Source organism: Esox lucius, chromosome 2 (assembly GCF_011004845.1).
Source record: "Esox lucius isolate fEsoLuc1 chromosome 2, fEsoLuc1.pri, whole genome shotgun sequence".
In the NCBI taxonomy this organism is placed as follows: Eukaryota; Metazoa; Chordata; class Actinopteri; order Esociformes; family Esocidae; genus Esox; species Esox lucius.
In genome coordinates, this window is record NC_047570.1 from 30151542 (window position 1) to 30175618 (window position 24077).

General features: G+C 43.5%; 1 protein-coding gene across 2 annotated transcripts in view; it reads right to left on the reverse strand.

Moving 5' to 3' along the window:
• Nucleotides 1-24077, reverse strand: part of adamts17 (ADAM metallopeptidase with thrombospondin type 1 motif, 17) — a 113408-nt gene that overhangs the window by 16208 nt on the left and 73123 nt on the right. Inside the window, exons 15-20 of one of the 2 annotated variants that reach the window (XM_020053303.2) lie at nt 21478-21598; nt 19571-19645; nt 16942-17022; nt 12414-12571; nt 8281-8443; nt 2789-2924 (exon numbers count right to left, since the gene is read on the reverse strand). In XM_020053303.2, the coding sequence (XP_019908862.2) occupies nt 2789-2924; nt 8281-8443; nt 12414-12571; nt 16942-17022; nt 19571-19645; nt 21478-21598 (734 nt within the window). The remainder of the gene's footprint in view (nt 1-2788; nt 2925-8280; nt 8444-12413; nt 12572-16941; nt 17023-19570; nt 19646-21477; nt 21599-24077) is intronic. The other variant, XM_010876778.3, reaches the window with a different exon arrangement.

Consider the following 24077-nt stretch of genomic DNA (forward strand, 5'->3'; position numbering starts at 1 on the left):
GCAAAATCGGCAGTTTATCAAATACTTGTTCTCCCCAATCAGAACTATTTCTCAACCCTGAGTCAACTAATTGTCAGGCCTTTGTAGATGAATTAGATGAGTTGGATCAGGGTTACAACTAAATTGTGAAACGTGGGAGTCTTTCAGAAATGTTTTGACAACCTCGATCATATAGCATGAACCAGTTTCTTCTCTAAACTCTACTCTGCGAACTCTTTGAAAATGCTGCTGTAGCCCTGAACTAGTTCATATGATTGACCAGCTCATTCACTTTATGATGAGTTGTCAAGTTGAAGCAGGTGTGCTAGCTGGGAAATAGATCAAATTCATGAAATGGCAGGTGTTCCCAGAGGAGAGGTTTAAAAACCATATGGCTTAGACCTGTGGTTCTCAAAACTGAACTCCGGGCCCCAAAGCCCTTTATTCATGGATCAGGTGGTTCGGTTCAGGTTAACGACAACATAGTGAGACAATGTAATGTACCCCTATCCAGGCCCACAGAAAAACCCCAACACTGAATCTTGAGTGATATACTATAAGTGCACACTAGTGGGAGTAAGTGAGAGACAGCCCGAATAGGCCTGACTTGGTGTTTTATGTGGATAAGGCAATGGAGTACACGTCTCAGAGCACGCCACCGTAAGTCCAAATGGCACACTATTTCCGAGTGCACTACTCTCAACCCGAGCCCTGTGCTCTGTATTGGGCAAAGGGTGTCATTTGAGACACAGCCTGGTGTCTTTGAACAGAGAGACGTGGACTGGTTTAATTGCGTCGGCAGTGCAGCTCTGAGACATTCCAAAAATGTGAAATGCATGACTTTGACTGAGTAGGAAATGAAACAGAAACACTGTGCAGTGCATGCGTGCGTGCGTGTGCAGGTGCAGCTCCTCTGTCCTGTCGCCACACCCACTGGAACTCAATGGAGCAGTTTTTTATCACTATGAAACAGGATGATGACATGTTTTCATCATTCACGGTGACAGTTTGAAGTAACTAAAGGCTAATTTTGATCAGAAATAAAACATAGACATTGTTAATATTGTAAATGACTATTGTAGCTGAAAACGGCTGATTTCTATTAGAATATCTACATAAGCCCATTATCAGCAACCATCACTCCTGTGTTCCAGTGGCACGTTGTGTTTGTTAATCCAAGTTAATCATTTTAAATGGCTAATTGATCATTACAAAACCCTTTGGCAATTATGTTAGCACAACAGAAAATGGTTGTGCTGAATGAATAAGCAATAAAACTGGCCTTCTTTCGACTAGTTGAGAATCTGGAGCATCAGCTTCAGATTCCTGGATTCGATTACAGGCAGCTAAGGATCTCAAACCTATGGCGCTGTTGTGGGACCCGCTTGACCGTATGGTTCGTAAGAAGTGCCCATCATGCCAATCCAACTTCTGGGAGGGGCTTCTATTCAGATTACTTCAACAAACTGACAACCAGAATGCTAAAGTTCTGCAAGACTGTAATGGAAGATACTTTAATGAAAGCAAAGTTTGCCTGGAACACTCAACCTATTGAATCCTCTCCAGCTTTGTCATGGACGTGTTCTCTGGGTTCTTGTTGTGCTGATGGATGAATCCTTGCCTCAGTCTGGACCAGGTTGTCTTCATGCCTCTCTTTATTTCGCTCCATTCATCCTTCCCTCTGTTCTCACCAGTCTCAGTCTCTACCACTGAGAAGTGTTGGTATTACCCAGTTGATGAGCGGCCATTTGTTTCACCAGATATAGTGCTTGGCATTCAACCCAAATAGTTCGATTTTTGTCCAATCAGACCGGAGAATCATTTTCCTCATGCTCTCTGAGTCTTTTACGGCATGTCTTCCACTCTACCAAGGCCTGATTGATGGAGTGCTGGAGAGCTGATTATCCTTCTGGCAGGTTCTCCCATATCTGCAGAGAAACTCTGAAGCTCTGTTAGAGTGGCTGTGGGTTGTTGGTCACCTCCCGGACCAAGGTCCTTCTTGCCCAGTTACTCTATGTGCCTGGACAGCCAGCTCAAGGATGAGTCTTGGTGGTTCCAAACTTCTTTCCATTTCACAATTATGGAGCCCACTGTGCTCCTGGGAAATGATGATGTTTAATCAATTTGTTTTTTAACCTTCCCCAGAACTATGCCTTTCTAAATCATGTCCAGTCAATTCAATTTGCAGATGGACTCCAAACAAGTTCTAAAGACATCTCAAGGACGATCAAACGACACAGGATGCTTCTGAGCTTAATTTGTAGCGTCACGGTAAAGGTTTTGAATACTTATGTATCATACTTATGTTTTTGGGGGTATTGTGTGCAGATTGATGGCATGTATACAATTATAAACATAACAATATGTGGAGAAAGTGAAGGGTTTCAAGGAGTACTGTAATCTTACTTTAAAAGTCTACACACATTAATCCTTTTGGTGACTGGCCAACACCCACACCGTTCTGTAGACACCATTCCTACGCAGACAAGCTCCTCTTTAACAATATTTCCAAACCACTTTACTCATATTTTAATTAGAGGTCATATTTCATTAAAATACAATGAATTATTCCACTTGCAGAGTTTGTGTATGTGAGTTTGTGTCCTTGAAGTGCAATACTCACAAGAATAGCAAAGAATGGAACATTTTGGATTACAGAAGACATTTTGTCAGTCTTCACTTATTTAAGGCTGATTTAGACTCAGTAGTTCGGGTTCAGTTTAAGGAAAATAGGATTTTGATGGGCATCAATTGTGTCTCCCGAAAACACCTTACATCCTTAGTAATACTGTGTATGTGTTCTTCTCACCTGTATTGGCAGGGGTGGAGGTTGCAGGGACGTACTTGAGGTAACGGCCGGTTCTCTGGGTGGCAGTGACTGTCATTCACAGGGATCATGCTCTTATTGACAAACCTCACACAGGAAACCACTGTCCTCCTCTCACCTGGAGACACAGAAAACATCATCGTAGAGGAAACTACAAAGGGCGATGAAGACCAGACAGTAAGCAAGAGAAAAAGCATGCAATCGGAAGAAAAAGAGTAAGAAAGAGACCGTTTCTCTACGCGGAAATAACAAGTGAAGTAGACATTGGTCTGTAGCTGAAAAAGAGGATACTTTTCCCCCTAACTTTTATATTACCAATTAAGTATATTTATTTGAGGAAAATACTAATTACTTGACCTTTCTGCATACTAATATTACCTGTTTAGATCAATGAGCAGTCATCACCTCTGCCAATTAAAAATGTATCTTCAAGTCACTCTGGTTTTAGATTTTGCAGTAAATGTGGACATAAACAACAAACAACAACAAACTAACATGGTCCATGCAAAACCAGACAGTTGGTAATAGGGCACGATATACCCTAGATAGGCTGAAAAGACTTGGCATGGGGCCTCAGATCCTCAAAACATTTCACAACTACAAAAATGAGCATCTCGACAGGCTGCATCACTGCTTGGTATGGCAGCGGCAGGGCCCTTAACTGCATGACCCCTCACCGGGGCCAAACTCCCAGTCATACAGGACTTCTTCACCAGGCAGTCAGAGGAAGACAGTAAAAATAGTCAATGACCCCAGCCAGCCAATACATTGACTATTCACTATACAACAGCAGGACCAACAGGACCAGGCATAGCTTCTACACTCAGGCCATAAGACTGTAAATATATGGGCTGAGAAATATATCAACCTCCCCACCCACACACAAACATACACATTCCACACACACACACACACACACACTCTCTCTCTCTCTCTCTCTCTCACACACACACACACACATACACACACACACACAATATACTTTATTTACACAAGACAAATACAACCCTCTCCCACACACACATACTCAATACACACAAACTGTTTTCATCAATACTGGTATTATAATTGGATTAGATACAATGGTAGGGAGTTTTTAATCTAACATCAGGATACTTGTATCATATTGGATTAGATACGATGGTAGGGACATTTTAATCGAACATCTGGATACTGGTATCATATTGGACTAGATATGATGGTAGGGAGATTTTAATCTAACATACTTCAACTTGAAGTCTACATAGTCAAGCCAACTGTACACAATACAACATCAAACCCCAAGCAAGCATGGGGCTAATTAAACGTCCAAGCCTCTGTCTCACCCCAAATAACCCCCCACTGAACTACATTATGCCCTGGACTAATGCAAAGGCAATTACACAATAAAATACTGTTAATCACCGCTAACATTCTCAGCAGACTAAAGGTCTAAATTTGGACATTTCTGGCCTCCATCCAAACAATCGCTCACTGGGTAAGGGTTTGTGTGTGTGTGTGTGTGTGTTTGTGTGTGTTTGTCTGTGTCTGTTTGTGTGTAGATATGTGCATGCATGTGTGCAGGGCTCAAAATCTGGGCTTTTTTCCATTGTTACTAGAATCCATTCTTCCTCTGTTCTGTGTAAGAAAATCACAGATCTAACATACTTGGATATGATGGGTCTAATCAATAATTATAAGTATAATCAATAATTCCATTATAAAAGAACAAATACAAGTGTTTGTGTATTTCACCAGGTACTGTAAGAACTCATTCTTCTTTACATCAATGACCTGGGAGCAGTTAGGGTTAAATAGATCTCTCATTGACAGCGGTTTTAACCTTGTCGGCTGAGGAATTAGACCCAGCTACTTTCAGTTTACAAACACAATGCTCATTTCTTGTCTTTTCAATTTAAGGTACAGCTTGCATTTCTTACATTTGTGTCAACCATGCGTAAGAATCATGGGTAAATAACGATCAGTGTATTAAGACAAAGTTGTAGCAAACAATTACCTGTTGCTCTATTGTATATAGTCCAACTACACGGTTAACATTGCAGGTTACATGTTCCAGAATTTTGAAGGAAGTCACTAGATACTGGAAATACTGTGTGCACAGCCTGTGATGGGGACATTTTATGGAAAGTGTACAGGCTCAATGGAGGTTACACAATGCTCTGTTTTTGTGTGAAAATAAAAGAGTGACATTAGAAATATTTCACTAATACTCAGTAAAGAACATGCACATTGACACACATATGTCATGGACCACTTGGCTAAAGCTGTTAAATGTTACAAGCCTCAGTATTAAGCTTCATAAGGTCAATGGATCAAATCCTGTCACTCGTTTACTATTACAGAATCCTATTTAGATTCTGTTACTCGTGCTTAGCCACAAGAAAATAACATACCATTAGACAGCTGGCTGGCTTCATTAAGTTATCCACTAGCTGCCCAATTCAAGCTCATCACTATCGATGCCATACCTTTACATAAACATCCTGTCATGCAGGAATGTTACTGAACAGTAAACAATGCAAAATTGAAGTGTATCTGAGGTTTTAAGAGATTTCTAAAGTTTACAGTATTCTATTAAAATATAACATGACAATAAATGGCAATTTACTCAGTCTCGTTTCTTCTTGTCCTTAACCTCTGACATTGTTAAACCCTTCCAAATGGAAAAAGAAATGAAAGGTCTAACCTTAACAAAGCCTCTCATTAGCCAGCATCACTACCGGTTAACTCAGACTGAATATCATAGCTAATCAGTCACTGGATGTCAATCAAACCGCAGATATCACTGGAGCAGTTTTCACCCGAATCCAAACAGGACTAACTAAGAGGGTAACTTTGCTTCATAATGAAGTGTAATTTAGGTCTCAAATTAAGATTGTAACAAATGAAACAATTACGCTACTGATGTCGTTTTGAGATAAATAGGAATCATACATGGATGTCGACATACATCTGGTCTGGTTTTGCTCAGCTGTATATACTAATGACTGAGAACAAAAACGTGTAATAGGCTGAACAACTCCTAAGCACAAATGGTGTCCATCATGACTACAGCCCAGGAGTCTAAATGTCCCAGGGCATTCTTCTGAACTTCATTTTTGAATCACCACATAATATATTTCCTCGACCCTGATTTGACCCTTGAAATGTTCAATCCACTTATGTGAGTATTACAAATCTAATTATAGGACCTCTACATACTGTGCACTGTACAAAGATCTGATTGGCTGATAGAGCCCAAACAGATGAACAGTCATTGGTTAATTATATTCATATCAGCCAAAAACAATTATATAAGGATAGTGATTATTATCACAAAGTTGTTTGGCTCCTTTTTAAATCATAATGATAACAGAAATTACCCAAAAGGCCCTGATCAAAAGTTGACATACCCTAGAATGTTTGGCCTTGTTACAGATACACAAGATGACACACACAGGTGAAATGGCAATTAAAGGTGAATTTCCCACACCTGTGTTTTTTTTAATTGCAATTACTGTCTGTGTATAAATAGTCAATGAGTTTGTTAGCTCTCACATGGATGCACTGAGCAGGCTAGATACTGAGCCATGGGGAGCAGAAAAGAACTGTGAAAATACCTGCATAATGGACCTTATAAAGTTGGAAAAGGATATAAAAAGATATCCAAAGCTTTGCAAATGCCAGTCAGTACTGTTCAATCACTTATTGAGAAGTGGAATATTCGAGGATCTCTTGATACCAAGCCAAGGTCAGGTAGACCAAGAAAGATTTCAGCCAGAGGAATTGGTCGGGATACAAAGAAAAACCCACAGGTAACCTCAGGAGAAATACAGGCTGCTCTGGAAAATGAGGGTGTGGTTGTTTCAAGGATGACGATACTTGAACAAAAATGAGCTGCATGGTCTAGTTGCCAGAAAGAAGACTTTACAGTGCCAATGTCACAAAAAAGCCCAGTTACAATATGCCTGACAACACCTTGACACTCCTCACAGCTTCTGGCACACTGTCATTTGGAGTGACGAGACCAAAATAGAGCTTTATGGTCACAACTATAAGTGCCATGTTTGGAGAGGTGTCAACAAGGTCTATAGTGAACAGAATACCTTCCCCACTGTGAAGCATGGTGGTGGCTCACTCATGTTTTGGGGGTGTGTGAGGACTAAAGGCACAGGGAATCTTGCATTCTTCTGCACGAAAGCTGCACATGGGACGCTCTTGGAATTTCCACTACAACAATGACCCTAAGCACAAGGCCAAGCTGACCCTCCAGTGGTTACAGCAGAAAAAGGTGAAGGTTCTGGAGTGGCCATTACAGTCTCCTGACCTTAATATCATCGAGGCACTCTGGGGAGATCTCAAATGTCCGGTTCATTCAAGAAAACCAAAGACTTTGCATGACCTGGAGGCATTTTGCCAAGATGAATGGGCAGCTATACCACCTGCAAAAATTCGGGGCCTCATAGAGAACTATTAAAAAAGACTGCACGCTCTCATTAATGCTAAAGGGGGCAATACACAGTATTAAGAAGTAAGGGGATGCAGACAGGGGTCAGTTAATCTTTTTTCTTTGTTGCCATGTTCTGTTTTATGATTGTGCCGTTCTGTTATGACCTACAGTTAAATGTGAATCCCATAAGAAATAAAAGGCACGTGTTTTGCCTGCTCACTCATGTTTTCTTTACAAATGGTACATATATAACCAATTCTCCAAGGGTATGCAAACTTCTGAGCAACTGTATGCGTATACATTCACATGTTTGACGGCCCGTGTTTGCGTGATTGTCCCTGTTATCCCTGTTGAGAGTGGTACGCTGCCACACCTGTCCGGTGTACTCCAGATCAGAGGTCAGGGGTCGGCCAACGCTGGACCTCCAGATCAGAGGTCAGCCAACGCTAGGCCTCTCAACACGCTACAACAGGCTTTCCAAGCAGCCCTCTGACACTGCCTCTAAACGCAGTCAAGCTTCAGCCCTCCGGGAGTTCCAACCTCACCACATAAGTGTATCCAAATAAACCCGGTGTGTGCGCGTGTGTGTGTAGCTGTCTACTGGTCTATATGTTTGTCCATGTGCTGCCGGGAAGCCTGTATAGACTGTGTATCTGTGTTTTTGCTCATCTGAATGAATGATAACAGACTCCTGGCCCTCTCACTTAGCCCTCATTTCCCCAGTCAGTCAGACATTCAGACAGACAACCAGACAGACAGCCCGTAGAGCCTTGGTCCTGAAACACTTTCTGCATCCAGACCCAGATCAGTACATCAGCATGGAGCACAGATGTGACATGCCCCTGTCAATTTTAGAGGCCCATATCTAACACGTTACTCCACTTAAGCGGAGCAGCAGGAGGAAAGGATCTCACGGGAGATCTGCTAGCAAAGATAATCTCAAAGTCACCACACATGGAGCCCAGGGCAAACATTTATCAGAAACCCTGACAAGGCTCACCTTGGGAAGTGTCAGTTAGTGTGCGTGTGTGTGTAACTTTCTCACCTCCTCCACACTGCACACTGCAGTCTTGCCAGGAGCTGTGCGTCCAAAGGTAGAGGTGCTCTGGCTCTCTCTGCTCCTCACTGACATTCTCCAGTTCAGTTACATTCAGAGACACTGTGTACTCATAATGGATGCCGTAGGTCTGATCGTGGAACAACAGTACCTAGATGCCAGGGAAAGAGATCAAGTTGCGTTGAGAGACACTGTGTACTGCAACAGGTGTTCAAACTCTTCAAGGAAGTCCACTGGCCCAACGCTGAAAATGTTTGACATTTCCTGGGGATGAGAGTAACAAACCGTTTTGTATGAATGTAGAGCCATTATCTTTCACAGTTATTTGGCATACATTTAAAAAAACAAATCTATTTAATGGCCCACAAGGCAGAGTGGTCCCTAACCGTTGATAATAAGCCTGGAACACCTGGGTGACGGATAATCACTCTAAAGGAAGTGGATTTCTGATGTTCAGTAATGTAAATTAATATTTTTCTGTACTGTAATAATAAAAAAAATATCACAAAGAAAATGTATAGAAAGGATTAGATACATTTTTGTTGCCAACTGCACACAACCGAAATGTTACTTCCACTTTTAATAACCCAACAAGGGACTTGGGGGACGCCACACTGATGTAAAAAGGGCATTATAAATACATTTGATTGATTGATTGACCACACTGAGCACTCAGGGAGCAATTTTGAACAGTTGGGCTAATACCTCTTGCAGGAAAACATATTAAAAAGAGCATATAAAAGGAAATTTGCAACGGTAAACCGCCTTCCTTCATGACATTTGGAGAAGGGCTGTCGATCATTTAAGCAATAGCGTTAGTGCAAAGGAGGAAGTGACATTGAGATTGAGGCAGATGGCGGTACTACATAAGAATGGAGAAGAGTTAAGACCAATGGGAAGAGAAGAAGAGTGGAGAGAGTTGGAGAGAGGAGGGAAATAACAAAGAAGGAAACAGAAGGTGGGGAATGTTTTGAACGTGACAAAATGATGTATGATGCAGTCGGTTTGGATGAGCAGGTTATTCCAGGATTGGTGGATACATGACAAGAATGGAGGAAGAGAAACCAGAGGACAGTCGATCCGTATTGATGATGTCACAGGAAAAGCTGCCGGCGTATGTGACTAAAAGGTATATAAGATGGCTGGTGAGGCAGGGTGTCTATAGATCACTGCAGTGGAACAAATGGAAAACGTCCAGGACAGGATAGATTAATGTTAGGGCTGTTTGTCAAGATTTACTTGATTGTTATTTTATAGGGTTAGACATTCAGTGCAGACCATGTGGTTAGTGGAATTTCTACCGTTTAGGTGTGATAAAGGTTCCGGGTTTGGTAGTAGGCGGGAATACAACAATTTTGATGTGGTCTGCCCTAAAACCTCACTGAAGACAATCACAGCTACTGGAAAAAACAGTGTTTATGGAAGTTAAAAATAATGTACTTTATTTCTGATTGAAGGGGCAACGATTGATAAACTTGGCGGTAAGATAGACGTGTGTCAGTGACTCACTGTAACATGCGAGGGGAAGTGAGTTCAACAGAACAGAAGAGAAAACACGAAAAGCATTTACCGAAAACCTTTAGAAATAACAGGTAGGCGAAAACACACACCGCGAGAAAAAACGAAGCGCAAACAATAATCAACAGTGGGTACAAACAAGTGGGCAATGAAAATAGTGTCCCTGGTGATGTGTAACTGGGAACAGGTGCGCCGGATTGGAATGTGTTCAGGACGACAGCCGATGGTTAGTACATTGGTGGTTAATACACTGGTGGTTAGTACATTGGTGGTAAGTACATTTGTGGTTAGTACACCGGTGGTTACTACATGGGTGGTTAGTACATCAGTGGTTAGTACATTCATGGTTAGTACATTGGTGGTTAGTACATTCATGGTTAGTACATTGGTGGTTAGTACATTGGTTGTTAGTACATTCATGGTTAGTACATTTGTGGTTAGTACATCAGTGGTTAGTACACCGATGGTTAGTACATTGGTGGTTAGTACATCGGTGGTTAGTACATTCATGGTTAGTACATTGGTGGTTAGTACATCGGTGGTTAGTAAACCGATGGTTAGTACATTCATGGTTAGTACATCGGTGGTTAGTACATCGGTGGTTAGTACATTGGTGGTTAGTACATCGGTGGTTAGTACATTCATGGTTAGTACATCGGTGGTTAGTACATTCATGGTTAGTACATCGGTGGTTAGTACATCGGTGGTTAGTACATTCATGGTTAGTACATTGGTGGTTAGTACATCGGTGGTTAGTACATTCATGGTTAGTACATCGGTGGTTAGTACATCAGTGGTTAGTACATCGTGGTTAGTACATTCATGGTTAGTACATCGGTGGTTAGTACATCGGTGGTTAGTACATTCATGGTTAGTACATTGGTGGTTAGTACATCGGTGGTTAGTACATTCATGGTTAGTACATCGGTGGTTAGTACATTGGTGGTTAGTACACCGGCGAGGCACAGCGCTTGAGAGGAGGATTCGTAGTGGTCCGGATTGGTGACGTTACACTCACTTCTGTAAACAAGTACAGTTACAAATGACCTTAATGTTGGAACCATTATCTTGACCAAAGAGAAAAGCCGCAGAAAAAAGTGCTGTTTGTTGCGTGGCGCCCAGAGTAAGACATACCATAGAACACCTCATTTAATAAAGGTGTCAGAGATACACACATCTTCAAATGGCACCTCACCTTAAATAATGTTCTGAGATGCACAAGATCAGAAAATGGGATAGGCTTTTTGGTTTCCCATTTGGTGAGTCACACCACTGGCTCTAAATAGTTGTAATGACAATTCAACTTAAAAAGTGGACTCAAGGTTAAACTGATCACGAATGACCACTTTCTTTAACCCCTTCTACAAAGAAGAGTAAAGGAAATGCAAGTCTTCACTGTCTATTTGTGCCTAATATGAAAAAACAAACCTAAGTCTTCTCATAAGAAACACATATATGGCCTAAGGACAACTGAACAATTGGTCTCAGGGCTCTATTTTATCTGGAATACTCTGAGAGACGTTCAAAGGTTTAATTACTCCAACTGTATCTTGAGGCGCACCTGATGCTACGACCTCAGCCTCTCATCTATCCCAGAAGGCATCACATAGCTATTAATTGGTCATCTCATGCCACTGCTGCAGAAAGGGACCAAGACAGTAACAATACATTTTCCCAACATACAGTAATAAACGTCTCTTCTGCAATCATAAGCAATACCCTAAATGGACTCCCACGATTGATCCTGATGTACTTACCATACTTTCTTTTGTATGTAAGGGTTAAATGGTGTTTAGCCAAAATACAAACATAAAGGAAGGGTTGAATTGAGAGACACGTTGTAATCTGAGTATGTACCATAGAGATGGTTTAAGAGACTGGCTAACTTTCCAGCAAGAAAGGAGAGAGAACAAAGAAAGAGAGAGAGGGAGAGAAGGAAAGAAGGAAAGAAAGACAGGAGGAAAACATTCGTTTTTCTTTAATGAGCAATCCTAACTATCTGAAAAACACCAGATTGTACATAGTACAATAGACATTCCAGAACCAAACACAGTTTACATTTACGCCTTCTCCAGCATTACATATTTTTGGCCATCTTATATGCTATTTAGGAAGGGAAATGAAGAATGGAAAGAACAAACAACAAGATAGAGAGAGTTTGAGGAGAAATAGAGAGAGAAAGCATTCATTAACTCTCTCTAATCCTTGCCAGTGTTGTGTGAGGCCCCCATCTAAAGATTAGAAACAATCTAACACCAGCTTCCTCCCTTTGAAGCCCATTTTCCATGCTCCTATCTTTCCTCTTAATCTCGCTCTTTAGCTCTCTCTCACTTTATCTTTTTTTCTTCATCTCTCTCTTCATTTGTCTTCTTTTTCTCTCGCTCTCCCATTCCCTCCCTCCCTCTCTCTCTCTCTGATTTTCTTCTCATGTGGAGTACATTGTGAAGGGTAATTGCTGGTGAGTGTTTTTCCTTGCTTGGCATTAGCTCAACATGCATTTGCATGATAGGAAGGCAGACACACACACACACACACACACGCTTACAGACAGTAAGTCAGACAGAGCGACACACACACATACACTCTCTACATGATAGGTTTACCATGAGGTACAGCGGGGTTTTGGTGGGTCCCTTGGCAGACATTTTCTCCCAGAGTCCTCTCCGGACATAGCGCACCGTGGTGCCTGCCAGCTGGAACTCTCCAGGAAGCTCAATCTTCCAGTCGCTGTTGATGGACCTCTTAGAAGAATCTTTCATTGCTGGAAGAACCAAAGAAGTATAACTAATTTAGTGGAAGTTCAAGATTTTAGAACTTGATGATACACTCAACAAAAATAAAAACTCAACATGCAAAACATTTTATGGCTTGAGTTACAGGAAATCAGTTAATTCAAATGAAATTAGAACAGCCGGTTCAGACAGGAAACCTGAGTGGTCATTGGCCAGCGACGTGCCAGCTGACGTCAGGGATCCCTCTTTTCACCATATAAGATTTCATACTGACTATTTCATCGTCAAATTGCTCACCCAGTTCTGATGTGTGCTGCTCTCACTAGCATGCAGGTGCAAACCCACCCACCACCCCTGCCTCGACCGGTTACCCACCCACCACCCCTGCCTCCACCTGTTATCCACCCACCATCCCTGCCTCCACCTGTTACCCACCCACCACCCCTGCCTCCACCTGTTACCCACCCACCACCCCTGCCTCGACCGGTTACCCACCCACCACCCCTGCCTCCACCTGTTACCCACCCACCCACCCACCATCCTTGCCTCCACCTGTTACCCACCCACCATCCCTGCCTCCACCTGTTACCCACCCACCATCCCTGCCTCCATTGGTTACCCACCCACCACCCCTGCCTCGACTGGTTACCCACCCACCACTCCTGCCTCCACCTGTTACCCACCCACCACCCCTGCCTCCACCTGTTACCCACCCACCACCCCTGCCTCCACCTGTTACCCACCCACCATCCCTGCCTCCACCTGTTACCCACCCACCACCCCTGCCTCCATCGGTTACCCACCCACCCCCCTGCCTCGACCGGTTGTACCAAACCCTGGTACTAAAGTGTACAAGAGAAACAAATAAACAATATGAACACAGGAGTCAGTCAGGCAGGGCGAAAACAACTTTGGACCTCCAATTGTCATGTTTCAAAATAGCTGACCCTGGTCTGTGCAGGTTCAGGACTGCCAGTGTATAAACCACAGCAATGAGTACCCGAATCAGAGGCCAAGTTTGGGTCAAACTAAAAGAGTGGTCCTGATGTGGAGACTGCGGAGGTTGTGAAGTCGGGCCAGCAGGCTAGAATACTCAACACCGTGGGTTATCGGCCTCTACTCGTCCCTTTGTTACTGGCTGAGAGGAAGTCAACTTCAGGTTGGTAGGTTAAGCAATAAAGACAGGGTAAACGAAATATATGAAGTGTGGAGAGAAAGAGAGACAGAGATTAGGGGAGAGAGAATGTTTTTTGGGGGGATGTACAGTAATTCATTAAGTTTATGTTATCAAGCTAATGTTGTTGTAATGAGTCTTTTGGAAGGGCTTGACAAGCAGAAAGGGCTCCATGGGGAGAGACTGACATTGCAGCAAATAGTCTCTCTCTGTCTAATCACATTTGTTTTACTTCATGCCCACCAACTAACAGACTAAGACGGGAATCAAAAGAAATATATAGTCAAACTGTTAATTGGCTGGGAGCAATAATTGAACATTGTTAAAAATCAAATAGAAATATATTAGAATATCCCTGCTCCATTGTTTATTATGTCAACATAAACAAATCCTTTCCACACAGGTACTGTATTTCACCTCAATGTCACTGTATCCTGTCTTTAAAAAATATATATAGTTTCATGGAGAAACACAACTGAATTGTTAATGGTTTATAAAACACACTTCAGGGTAAAATGTCCTCTAGGTCCAGATTCCAGGAGTGTCCCAGCTCCAAACAAGCTAAACCATTAGAGAGAAAAAGGCTAAACTGACCCAAGATCAGCATCTTGCAGAAACTTCACCCTATAAAACGGGGTAGACATGTGCGGCCTCACTGTACAAAAGGAATTAGTGTTGAAGAGTTTCTTTTGAACACCAGATGTGTGTTCAAAGGGAGGGGCTGGCCCTTTTAGTCTTCTCTGCCCCCCCCCCCCACCCTCCCCCGCTCCCATCCTGTCTCTCTCCCTTTTCTCAGAGCGACCTACCACAGCAATTACGAATAAGTGCCTTCCTGACGTGCACAAAAACAAAGGTTTCACCTTGTCTGCTTTGGGATTCAAACCAGCAGTGTTCCGGTTACTGGGCCAATACTCCAGTCCGCTATCTGATGCGTCAACGTGCTGCTCATAACAATGACTTTTTATTACTCTTCCTCATGGAATCTGACATTGTCTTAACCTTGTATTGTTGAGAGCTTCTCCCTCCTCCCTTCCTTCTTATTTTTCTCCCTTGCCTCCCTTTATTCATCTGTCAGTCCTTCTCTCTCTCAAGTCCCTCCCCTCCCTCCATTCCTCTGGTCCTCCTTTCATCCCTCTGTTCCTCGCTCTATCCCTCTCCATGGTACCCAACAGAGGATCCCTGTATATTGGACACAACCAAAGGTTGTAGTCTCCAGGGTACCATTTGTGTTGACAAAGTACTTAGCGGTTGGAAGAAAAACATTAATAGCTGTGGTGGAAAAAACTAAAAGTGTTGTCAGAAAAAGCAAAAAGAAATTGCAGAGCGACGTGACAAATGGCTGTCAAATGAGTGTTTATATTCTTTTCAAGTTCCCTGTAGAGCAGATGGGGAAATGGCAAAGAGTGTTTTAGCACTGGCTGAGGACTATACCAGGAACAGGTTGACACTGTTAAACAGATAATATCAACTTGTGCAGAATATATATACAGTGCCTTTGTAAAGCATTTAGACCTCTTCTCTTTGTCAATTACATCTGATTGTGTTATGGACTTAATTTAGAATTTTTTATATATATATTTTTTACCATGGATCTACACACAACACCCCATAATGAAAATGCATTTTTTTTGGGTGAAATATATTAAAACTCATGTATCTCATGTACCTAAGTATTCATAATCTAACACTCTAAATTAAACATGCATCATGTGTCCCGCATACTTGAGATGTCTCTACAGAATCCACTGTGGCAAATTACATCGATTGGACATGATTTGGAAAGGTGCATGTGTCTATATAAGGTCCCACACTTTATAGTTGATGTCAGAGAATAAAACAAGCCATGATGTTCAAGGAAATGGCTCCCCAAGATAGAACTGACTCGAGGCATAGATCAAAGGAAAGTGATGAAAAAGAAATTGTGAAATGGAAGAAGATTGAAACCACCAAGACTCATCCTTGAGCTGGCTGTTTGGCCAAATCACACAATCGGGTGAGAAGGGCCTTGGAGAAGGAGGGGACCAAGAACCCAATGGCCACTCTGACAGAGCTTCAGGGTTTCTCTGCAGAGATGGGAGAACCTGCCAGAATGATAATCATCTCTGGAGCACTACATCAATCATGCCTTTTGTGATTGAGGGGATGACATGCCGTAGAAAACTGTGAGCATGAGGAAAATGATTCGCTGGTCTGATGAGACAAAAATCTAACTATAAGCCTGAATGCCAAGCGCAACGTCTGGTGAAAACAAGGTTCCACTCAACAACTAGAGCACGGGACCTCAGACAGGGCTGAAGGTTCATCTTTCAGCAAGACAACACCCCGAAGCACACATCCAGACAACGTAGGACTGGCTTCTGGACAAATCTGTGGATGTACTTGAGTGAACCAGCAAATTCCCAGACTTGTCCTTTGAACATCTGTGGGGAGACCAGAAGATCACAGTTCACCAAAGCTCCCCATCCAATCTGACAGAGCTTGAGAGGATCTACAAGGAAGAATGTTTGAAACTGGCCAAAACCTGGTGTGAAAAGCTGGTAGAGGACAATCAAAGCTGTGTTTCAGGGCAAATCTTTTTTTTAATGAATAATTAATAAAGTCTTTAACACAACAACATTTGTAAAATGGAAGGGGTATGAATACATTCTGAAGTAAATTTATAATAGAGGGGGAAGCTTTCTTGGTCGTTGTGATCTAATTTAACTTGCAGGCAGGCACATTTCCTCTTCCAGACAAGTTTATCATCTGTTTTCTCTGACCTTCCCCATGTTTTTAGATAACAGTGGGAGTTGGGCATTTGTCATCTCATATTTATACCCCAGTGAAGCAGGATGTTATGGATGACCACTTAAAAGTTTTGATTCAGATGAACTTGAACAATATATTCCATTGGGAAGATCCTTCAATTATATCTGGTTCCTAAGAGAATTCCTAGGAGTGCCAATTATCTTGAAACTTTTTCTGAAGAAGAAAATTAAATTGCTTCTTCGTTAAGAATAGTTTTTTTCTTATAACAAGTCCACCTTAACTAAAGGTTACATTTCTCATAAAATATGAGCGGAAGATCAAGCTGAATATTTTCATATAATTGTTTTTCTCATCTATCATAAATTATAAAATAATTCTGGGGCACGGCAGATTATTTGGTCAACTGTCTATATTTAACGCATATTTTCAAATGTGTGTAAATACTTGCGCGCATGGAAGGGTGTGTGTCAGACTTACCCAGAAAGCTGTGTGACGGCTTGTCCTCCACAACTTTGATTCGCCGAGCACCAACAGGGATGACTGCAGCCTCAATGTAACCTACGGCAACAGACAAGTGAGAGTGAGGTTTGTGGGGCCAGGGGTGATGACAGGAACAGAGAGGTAAGGGGTAAAGTTTTTTATCAAAGCTGCTCATATCCTGCCTCAATCCAAACAGCCCTCACTTCACTGTTAACTTGGAATGTGCTGGATGCAGTGTTCAGTGAGAAGGGAGAACAGAGGAGGTAGAGAAAGAGAGGGTATGTCCCAAAATGCACCCTTTTTCCAACACACTAGGCCTCTGACAAAAAGTCCCACACAATGCAGCAAACAGGGCAGCATTTGGGACATGGGCAGGGCAGTAATGACCACAGAAGCTCAGTCCTCATTGTCTGTGCGCTGGAGCGCCACCCACATGTTTGGCTTGAGGAAGATTTAACCAGATGACTCCAACAGTTCCCTATTCCCTAAACACACAGTCCATAGACTAGTGATTCGAGCCCAATGAGCCTTTTTCAAAAGTAGCGCACCATAAGCGGAATAGGGTGTCATTTGATACCACCCGTAGAAATGAATGGTTCAGGAATTAACCAGTGTCAGTAAGGAGACCAGGAAGTATACGAGAGCAGAATGGTTCTATGCTTAGGACCACACAGTAGATCATATGAAAGGATTCTATGGGTTTTAGCCAAAAAGGAATTGGTCGAGCAATCTCTGATTAGAACTGTGTCATTCCCACAAACACATCCAGAACACAGGCACTTTGGTTTGGGCAGCACTGATAATACGAAGCTGCTTTTCGGTTCCAAGGCCCAGGGCCACTGATTGTGGTCACAGTGGTAATTTTGAGGTCTCACACAATTTTTCAAAGAAGTAAACAAAAAACATTCACAGAAAATGCTTTTCAAGTACGTGGAGGAAAGACCCAGCGTGGTTGGCAGGGGTAGAGGGAAATCAGAGATAACTAAAGATAGCCCTGGGGGAACAAAGAGAGAGAGAGAGAGAGAGAGAAAGAGAGAGAGAGAGAGAGAGAAAGAGAGAGAGAGAGAGAGTGAGAGAGATAACAAGGATAGAAGTTGGTCTTCTACACTATAGGGTAGATAATTGCAAAAGGAGGAAAACGCAAGAACCAGCCCAGGTTTGGGGTTATTCCAATCTGACCCCTGTGTAATGGCACCGTTAAGCTCTGTGCACTCCAGAGACCACAGCCGAATCCTAAAGAGCACCCTATTCAGCATGCAATGCAACACTTAAGACAAGTATTCCTGGCCAGAAGAAGTGCACTACATAGTAAATAGTGAGCCAGTTGAGACACGGTCTTAGAAAACAACAACACACATCCTGGGCTGTACTGCGGTTTCAGAAAACTGCTCATTCTATCAACATAGGCACCATCAGTGGATTTATTCCTAAAATCTGGTTTGTCCTAATGATTTGGTTTCATTTTTTTTGCTTTGTGTTCCCATACATCGTTATTTTTTTCGGTATCTCTAGGGGCCAAATACCAACTTGCCATTGGCTCAAAATCGATCTGAAAATGAGCTGCTGTTGTTTACTGCCCGCCAAACACTCCTTATGCACTCTAATGCCGCCCTGCTGGGCAGGAGCAGCAAATTCCACTTCCATGATACTAACCCTTTACACAGTACACAAAAAAAGGAAGAATAATATGTTTCCCTAGCCTGGACACTGTTCTAGGGTCAGTTTGGCCCCCCAATGATTAACATTAGGATTTGGAAGGGAGAAACCGATCCTAGATGTGCCTGTTGGCAACAGCTATTGGGAGCACCCATTTGCACAGTCAAAAGAAAAACACCCAGAACCCCACAACCAAAACGCAGCCAAAGAAGCATTACTTACCAGACCCTACCCGTCACCAACACCAAAGAGTAACGTTGACTCCCCCCTCTGTCATTGGATAAACACCCCGTGGCACACACAGAAACACACCAACACGGTTAACTTACAGCCATTCCTCCTGAATGACTATACCCCGTCGTCTACCTAGCCTCGTGCAGGCCACCGCTCCCACTCTACAGGCGGCTGTGTGAGGCTAGGTCAAACCTCCTGGGTTAGAAACACAGCACCCCAACCAGTCCTCTGTTGGGCTCTACTGGGATTAACAATATGAACGGAGATTATAGATCTGCATTATGCCGCATCATCCCCTCACCCCAGGTTTACAAAGGACCGTCGCCCGTCAAGGTCTTCCGGGGTGGTCATCCAGCGTGTGGAGCCAGACATTGGGATTCACAGTGTGCCTGGGGTCATTCCAAATCCAGCTGGTCTCTTGTCGAAACACACACTTTTGTTCCAGCTCTACATGAATCGAGCCCTGGAATCAGCCTGTACAGTGCAGCTCTCCAGGTGTGCAGAACATTGATCCGTGCAAATGGTGATGGACGTGTAAAGCCAAACACAATTTCCCTGTCTTTGTGTGCGCATGTCTGCGTGTGTGTGGACCATCTGTGTTTTTTCTATTGATCCCAGGAGAACCCAAGATGGTCTGGTACTCTCATCTACCGATGAGTAGACTCCAGTTAGGACAGGAAGCACAAGCACACAGACGCACAAACCCACACAGACACACACCGAGCAGGCATCTTACATGAGAAACACTTGGGAACAGCCTTTGGTTTAGCCATCACACACGTAGAAACCCTCTTACACTGGCTAGAGTTGACTGCGGGAGAGGACAGGCTTTAGCAGTGTGAACCAATGGGGTGAGAGGCATTCGCTACCCTGTCATCTCACATGTCGGCGCATTCCACGGAGGACACAAGCAACATTGTCCAAGCAACATACGTACAATTTGAATTCATTAATAATACAGCAGTCACAAAACAGAAACTTTAGGTGGTTGGACAAAATCACGGAAACACCTTTCAATATATTATCGAGGACCTTCTAATGTATAGGACCTCCCTCGGCCATCCCAACAGCTCCAATCCTTCTGGGAATACTGTCATACAAGTGCTGCATTGTGTGCACTGAGATACTGCAGCATTCTTCAAGATGAAACCCCTCCAGGTTTTTAAGGGACGGGTGGAGGAGGTGGAAATCGACTTTGCACTCTGCACTCCAGAACGTCCCATAAAAGTATCAGTGATCTTCGGATCTGGTTTACTGGGGAGGCTTCGGAAGGTGCTCGACGTCACCCCGGTGTTCATGAAACCACTCTTGAATTTGTTTAGAAGTCTGCATGGGTTCCTTATCATCCTGGAATATTGGAACATCTTGAGGGATCAGTGTTTGCACCATAAAGTGCACCTGGTTCTGTAATATGGCTTTATTTTCCTTGGCCAGCGTTCGACCGCGCAGAGTAATCGAACCCAGTGAGATGGCTGCCCATACTGATCTCACTGATCTCCCGTCATGTTTAACAGTCAGCAGCAGACATCTTGGGCAGAAGGCATCCTTGGTCTTCCCCCAAACGTAAACCCATTAGAACGTTGGAAATAGTGTCAAAGACGACTCATTAGACCATATTACTTCTTTCCATTGCTCGGGGTCCAGGTGTTGTGCTTCTTACACCAAGTTCTGTGTCTTTGTACGTTGGCCTTGGATAAGCAGTCTCAAATGGCCGCCCTGACATAAATCCCAGCTTTGTGAAGTTCACGAAGCACAGTGTTTGTTGCGACTGGGTCACATAGGTGCTGATTCAATTCTGTGGTAAAATTCAAGGTTGTGATTTTGGGGCTTTGCGCAATTATAATGGTTAAGTGTCCGTCTGTCCCTGTAGGTCAGCTTTGACAGCAGCGACCTGTGTTCCTCTTTGCCAATAAAATGTGTCAGGGTTCAGGATAAGCTGTCATTGTTGACTATTTCCTTTAACACACTGAATCATTTGGCAGCTTTTGTGACTGACGCACCTGCAATTCAGGCACAGACAATTTTGCCTCTTTGGAACTCTTGTCAGTTGCCTCATGTTGATTGGAAAACAAAAAATCAAAGTGCTAATTGTCATAAAGTTTTTATAACTATTACACATGTACTGCTAATTGGCAATCAACCAAATGTGTCCTCTGCATCCGCGTATGTGTTTATCATTCAGTTACTTCAAGGTAGTAGTCCTTTTCCATTTGGTGTTTCCGTTGTTTTGTCCAACCCCTGTATTCGTGAAGCAGGGTTCAGGCTCTCTCTACGCTTTTCATGTGGTTTATCATTTAGAGGAGAGAATAATGATTACATATTAACAATAATGTCTACTGAAACCCTAATGCGCCTCCAACACGTGTTCAGTGACACGCTTGGCAACACTCCTACATGCGACGCACACTACCGAATTGGCATGTGTGGCGTGTGCAACGTCCGTTTTGACGTGCCCAACCTGTCACTTCAACAGATGTTTCAGTTCCCTTTATGCCTCTGCTCTGAGAGGAGCTAGCCTAGCCTGGCTCTTGCAGGCGAGTATAAACACGTTTTCAGTCGCATGCAAAAATGAAGAACTATCCGAAAATGGCTTAAGGGACGTATTTCCAACTGGAAAAAACTGCTCTCCGTCCCATTACTCACCCATGCCCTTGGTGTGGTTGAAGTCTCCCTTAATTATCTTACAGGAGTGTCCATCTCCGTTACAAACCCCGCAGCGGTCCTCCTTGGCTGAGGAGCCAATGATGCCATCGCAGCCAATTTTCTGCAGACAGGAATGGGATAGGATGCCGTCAATAGCAAGCAGGAACTGGAATACCACATAAAATAATGCAGACTAGGTCCCAATAATCTTCCCCACACATTTGTTTAGGATATGGAGGAAAGCATGGAAACTCTCTCTGGCACATCCTTTATTTCCTAGAAATAATAAACAACAGCACATTTCACAAAAAAGTCCTTCTGTGATTTAAAAAGGTATTATGTATATATAGGTGACAGGGCAACTCATGAGTGTATAACCATTTGTGTGTAAGTGTGTGTGTGTGAGTGTGTGTGTCAGAGAGTGTGGGTGGGTGTAGAGGTCTTGGATGGTAGGGAGCTCGTTCCTGGTGATAAACCTGAGTGAAGTGTAAAGCAACATCATCTTCTTCAGCTCTATCGACATGGATGAGGGGAGGAGGATGAGAGAAGACCTCACCCCTCTTCCCACCATCAGGACCTTTGTCCTGCTGATGCGGAAGGACAGACTGTTGCCCGGGGTAACACACTGCCAGGTTCCTGCCCTCCGTCCTATTGGCCGTCTCTACGTCATCAGGATCTGGTGATGGGGGTTCTGTCAAGCACGGCCACACAGTGAGGGGTGGATCCGGGTGGGACCCAAACACGTACCCGTCAGGAGCGTTCAGGTCGGGGATGAGTGTGGGCGGACCTGTTGCTGCCCGCCCTGACTACCTACGCGCGGCCCCTCAGGAAGTACTGGATCCAGTGGCAGAGGGAGGTGTTCAGTCCCAGGGTCCGGAGCTTCGTGATGATCTTGCAGGGTGTTATCCTGTTGAACACTGAGCTGTGGTAAATGAACGGCATTCCCACATGGGCAGTCCTCTGGTCCCGGAGGGAGAGGGCCGTGTGGAGGGCAGGAGAGATTGTGTTGTTTGTAGCTCGGTTGGAGCAGTGTGCAAATTGGAGTGTGTCCAGAGAGTCCAGGATGATGTGTGATTGACGCGCACACACACACACACACACACACACCATGTCAGTCAGCCTCTCCATAGAGTGTGCACAGCAATGCAACCAAGCAAATGTTTTTTTCCTCTTCTAAATATTGTTGGTTGTAATATTAAATGGGATTTGTCTTCATTTCAGCCTTTACATAAAAAAAAGCTCCATTTTCAGTAAGGGTGTGGGCTACATTAATAGGACTGTGAGGAGTGGGTCAAACGCTGGGTGTGTTTGTGGATGTCAAAGGTCCTTTAGGTTGGTCCACACTTTAACAAGAAGCATTATCTGACTTGGGATTACGTTTTGAATTAGGCATAGAATTATGGACAGGGTTTAAGGAACTAAATCGGTTTGATAGTAAATAACACAATAAAGGCCATTGAAAATCCAATCTTTACATGGACCATAGAAATGTGCTGACACTTAAACTCACACACACAATCCGGAGAATTGTTGACAAATCAAACTAGGAACATATGGACCCAGAATAACTTGATTCAGTGAGGCAACAGGATGGTTTGGGTCTGGAGCTCCTTAGCTTCGTCTTACCCAGCAGCCTTTAGTCTTCTTCAGTGACCAGACAGACTTTCACAACATTCCTAAGTCTCCTGATATCTCTCCCTCAGACCAGAATAGTAGAATTTTCATATCTCTTTTCCTTCCTGCCCTCTCTCCTTGGCTACCTCTTTTTTCTTGCCTCACTCTCTCTTCCTCTCTCTCCCTGCCTGCCTGCCTCCGTACCCCTCTCTCCCTCCCTTTTTCTCGTGACAACGTGTCACAGACCTTGCTGCTTTTTTTTTGCCTATGGCGACCTCTGTCTGTCCCGGCCTAGCTCGATGAGCATTCCTGAGTTTCATGCCGCCTAGCCTAGCATAACATCTACATTTCCTAACTTTCAGTAACAGTCCCCCACTCTCGCACTCTTTCTGCTTTCCTCTCAGGTGAAAGAGATCAGGTTCAGGGTGTAGCAACGTTTTGGGGAGCCTGAAGATTTGGCTAGGCCAGCAGGGTCACGGAGAGAGAAGATGACAGGAGATGGAGAGAAAGAAAAAAAGGGAGGGAAGAGAAGGTGGAGGGATTGGAGAGGTAGGAGAATCACATCCCCCATAATGATACCAACACAAACATATAAAAGAAATAAGGAAAGAAGAGGAGAAAAGGGAGAATTCAGAGCAAAGAGGAGAAAAGGGAGGGAAAGAGAAATTAGGAAAAAAAAAAGTGAAAGAGAAACAAGAAAGATAGAAAAAAATCTGGATTGTGGATGGAAAGTGTGTGAACAAGTCTGCTTTTGTGTGCGAGTGAGTGTGAGCGTGTGTGTCTTTGTGGCTGTGTGTGTGTGTGTGTGACTGCAATAGAGAAATAGAGATGGGAAGCGAACAAATTGGAGCAATCAGCTCTACCGCTTCACCACAGGACAACAGGACACTACTGACAACAGACTCCATGACTGGTGGCTCACACATACAAACATGCACACGCACGCACACGCACGCACAAACACTTCCACAGTCAATGACATAATG